General features: G+C 47.8%; 1 protein-coding gene across 2 annotated transcripts; it reads left to right on the top strand.

Annotated features, from left to right (window-relative positions):
* The first annotated feature begins 205 nt into the window (after positions 1-205).
* On the top strand, positions 206-3,325 carry LOC123161351 (BURP domain-containing protein 9). 2 transcript variants are annotated; one of them, XM_044579188.1, is made up of 4 exons: positions 206-438; positions 569-710; positions 1,279-2,283; positions 2,441-3,325. In XM_044579188.1, the coding sequence occupies exons 1-4, from the start codon at positions 403-405 to the stop codon at positions 3,205-3,207; spliced, it is 1,950 nt and encodes a 649-aa protein (XP_044435123.1). In that variant the 5' UTR covers positions 206-402; the 3' UTR covers positions 3,208-3,325. The 2 variants fall into 2 exon arrangements, with proteins under 2 accessions (XP_044435123.1, XP_044435124.1); XM_044579189.1 differs by having other exon boundaries at positions 2,447-3,325.
* Positions 3,326-3,752: the final 427 nt, after the last annotated feature.

A 3,752-nucleotide genomic window follows, 5' to 3' on the forward strand; every position in this document is an offset into this window, starting at 1 on the left:
CTCTCCCAGACAAGCTTACAAGGCCTTTCGGCTTGGACTTTTGTAGTCCGTAACATTGCACTTTGGCCATATTTGCGCCACCAGATCTGACATACTCCATACCCATAAAGAAATGAACACGAGGAACTCACGCTGCTCTTTCTTAATAACCACGTACTACAATAGGAGAGCAACGGTTGAGTCGTCAGCGTCCAATGCCGTCATACGTTGGCCCTTGCATGGCTCATGAATCATGGATTTAGCAAGATACTTGAAATGCATATGTATAATTGTTGAGCAGTAAATTTATGCCACTCCTTGCCCAATCACGACTATAAATAAGACCCATGTCCAGCTGGTTTGCTTCACACCACTACCCACTAGCACTGGACGCAACACACTGCACCGCAGCGCGCGCACACCATGGATCTACTCCTGCCACTCGTCTCGCTTCTTCTGGTCAGTGCAAACGGCACAATCTCATCAGATATTTCTGTCCATACACTAATTGCATACCTATGTCACGTGTGTGTGTGTGTATTTGTGCAACTTGTAACAGTCGTTCGTTTATTTGTTGTGATGCATCCAGATTACTGGAGGAGGCAGTCATCATGTGAGCTTCGCCAATGCGGCCACGGCGAACTCGGTGACGCCGAGGGCGTACTGGGAGGCGGTGCTTCCCGGAACTCCAATGCCCCCAGCCGTCAGCGACCTGTTACTCCAACAAGAAGGTCTCTCTCTCTCTCTCTCTCTCTCTCTCTCTCTCTCCCTCTCTCTCTCCAAAATCGTAGACCTGATTGGTCTGAAGCTGAGTGTGTAAATTTTTTTTCTTTTTTTTTCTCGAATACGCACGAGTGTGTAAATCGAATATAGTTGTAAAGTAAAAGGTATACCTTTTTGGGGGGGAATGGGAATTAGATAAAACTAAACATAACTTTTAATAGAGACCGGATATTCAACAAAAGATTAGGTTTAAATGTAGCCTGTCATTCACAACATAAACGATCTGTTTGTGTCTATGCATACCGCAAACACGAGTCTCGTTTTATTTCGTTGTTGTGATATATGACTCTGATGTTCAGAGGTCTAATGTTCAGAAGGGCAACCTAGTGTCAAAAATGATCTTATATTTTGGGACGGAGGGAGTAGTATTTAGCATATTCTATTTGTAGTTTTTTTTTAATTTGTTGTCTTTGCATGCATGCATCACCCCGTTCAATTTGATTTTATATGACTTGTGATTTATCACAATTGACCTACTAATAAGTCTATCAACATGGTTGCCACATGTGAATTCAGTGCGTGCCTCTCTAGATGGTGTTGACCTCAAGTTTGTCAAAGGACTACGAAAAATTGGACCATATTATAAGAAACTCAAGTCAGAAGCTGATCAAGGGGAAGACCATAGTCATGCTGCATCACAAGCTGAACATAATTTCAAGGAGGTCTCTTTGTCGTATGGATCAAAAGGTGGAGACAATTTAAAGGAGGTCTCTGTGTCATATGGGGCAAAAGTTGGAGAGAGACCTAAAAAAGTTTTGGTATCTTATGGGGTAGGTGACAAAGATGTTCCAAAGAGAGACTTCGTGGCACAAGAAGGAGATGTAAAGGAGGTTTCTCTGTCATATGTATCAAAAGGTGGAAATAATTTAAAGGAAGTATCTGTGTCATATGGATCAAAAGATAGAGAGAGTCTGGAAGAAGTCTCAGTATCTTATGGAATAGATGGAAAATATGTTCCAAAGAAAGACTTTGTGGCACAAGAAGAAGACCTAAAAGAAGTCTCAGTGTCATATGGGTTAGATGAAGGAAAAAATGAACATATTGAAGTCTTAAATCAAGGTGAAGATGATCCACATAGAGTTACAATGTCATATAGGTCAGAACAAGAAGATGATCCCAATAAAGCTACAATGACATATAGGTCAGAACAAGAAGAAGATCCACATAAAGTTACACTGTCATATGGGTCAGAACAAGAAGATGATCCCAATAAAGCTACAATGACATATAGGTCAGAACAAGATGAAGAAGATCCACATAAAGTTACAATGTCATATGGGCTGGAACAAGAAGATGATCCCAATAAAGCTACAATGACATATAGGTCAGAACAACAAGAAGAAGATCCACATAAAGTTACAATGTCATACGGGTCAAACCATGAAGAGCATACAAATAAACTTACAATGACATATGGGTCAGAAGATGAAGTGGATCCAAATAAAGCTACAATGTCATATAGGTCGGAACATGAAAATGACCTAAAGACCGTTTCTACGGGGCATATGACACACATAGAAGGTAAAAGAAAGCTCAACTTATGAAGAAAGTGCATTTTTAGAATTTTCATGTTAATTTAGTGATTTTAATGTGATGATAAATATCCAGAGAACAGAGTTAGCTATTTGATTAAATATCATTTCTCAAATGATTTTTTTACTATTGCCCGTGTTTCAAGTAACAGGAAAGCCGAGCCACCATGTCCACTCTCATAGCCACAAGACCAAAAGACACGCGGATGTTTTCTTCTTCCACGACATGCTGCGGCCAGGGTCAATGATCACCCCAACCATCCCGCCGACCAACTCCATCCCGACGCTTCTTCCCCGCCACGTCGCCGACTCCCTTCCATTCTCCACCAAGCGCCTCCCGGACATCGTCGCGATGTTTGCGCCAACGTCCCTTGGGATGATCAGAGACATTCGGTGGACGCTGGACACCTGTGAGCACCCACGGACGCTCCCCGGCGAAAAGGCAGGATGCACCACCTCCCTCGAGACCCTCGGCGAGCTAACGACGTCCCTTCTCAGAACGTCCAACGTTCGTGCGTTCTCCGCCGCCAATCTTCCCGTGGAAGCCCCGGGCACACCGGCGCTGCGGGGGAGGTACAACGTGACGGCTGCCCGAAGGCTCTCCAAGTCATCGGAGATCATGACCTGCCACGACTTGACGTACCCGTATGCGGTGTACTACTGCCACACATCCAACCCCACCGCCGCGTACGCGGTGACGCTGGAGAGCATGGAAAGGGGCGCGGCGCCGGCGACGATGGAGGCGCTGGCGGTGTGCCACCTCGACACGTCACAGTGGAGCCTGAAGCACCCGTTCTTTGCGCTGCACAATGTCAAGCCAGGGGATGTCGCTGTGTGCCACTTCCTCACCAAGCTAAGCGTCGTTTGGGTGCAGGCCGGCGAGCCCGGAAACGCACATGCGGCGGCCCGGTAGGCTGGAAAACACGTGTGTGTCGGGATGTGTGAGATGCGGCGCATTCATGAAATGGACGGCTCTAAGTGCATGTATCGAGGTTGTACTAAATAAATGCGCGCTTGCTGTGTCTTGGTGACGTTGATGTTGATTTTCGAGACGACTCCTCGGCGATCCATCGGATCGATCGATTCCGACCGAGCGCGGCGCGCGTCCTATTTCCTTTCCCTTTTCTGCTCGTTTCCAAAAAGCCCACCCGACCGACCGCTATCTATTCCTTTTTCCCTTTCGACATCCCCTCGCGGCAGTGACCAATACGGCGAGATGCCGCGGCCACATGAGCGACCACGAGGTCAGCGGCGAATAGGGCGAGGCGCCGCGGCCGCACAAGCGCTCGCGAGGCCAGCGGCCGCACGGGTGCCGCGAGGTCCAAGGGCGGAAGCGGCCAATACGGCGAGGCGGTGGCTGTCCGGCGGCGTACGTCCTCCTGACTGGGCTTGAGCTCCCGCTGTGCGTCCCCACCCGCATCACCAAGCTTCCCAGCGGCGTCCGCGTCGGCTCCGAGG

This window comes from Triticum aestivum, chromosome 7B (assembly GCF_018294505.1).
Source record: "Triticum aestivum cultivar Chinese Spring chromosome 7B, IWGSC CS RefSeq v2.1, whole genome shotgun sequence".
NCBI lineage: Eukaryota > Viridiplantae > Streptophyta > Magnoliopsida > Poales > Poaceae > Triticum > Triticum aestivum.

Excerpts from the sequence above, each read along its gene's own strand:
- LOC123161351 (XM_044579188.1), top strand. The coding sequence starts at position 403 with ATGGATCTACTCCTGCCACTCGTCTCGCTTCTTCTG. Across the intron at positions 439-568 it reads CACTCGTCTCGCTTCTTCTG|ATTACTGGAGGAGGCAGTCA; the intron begins GTCAGTGCAAAC and ends TGATGCATCCAG. Across the intron at positions 711-1,278 it reads CCTGTTACTCCAACAAGAAG|TGCGTGCCTCTCTAGATGGT; the intron begins GTCTCTCTCTCT and ends ATGTGAATTCAG.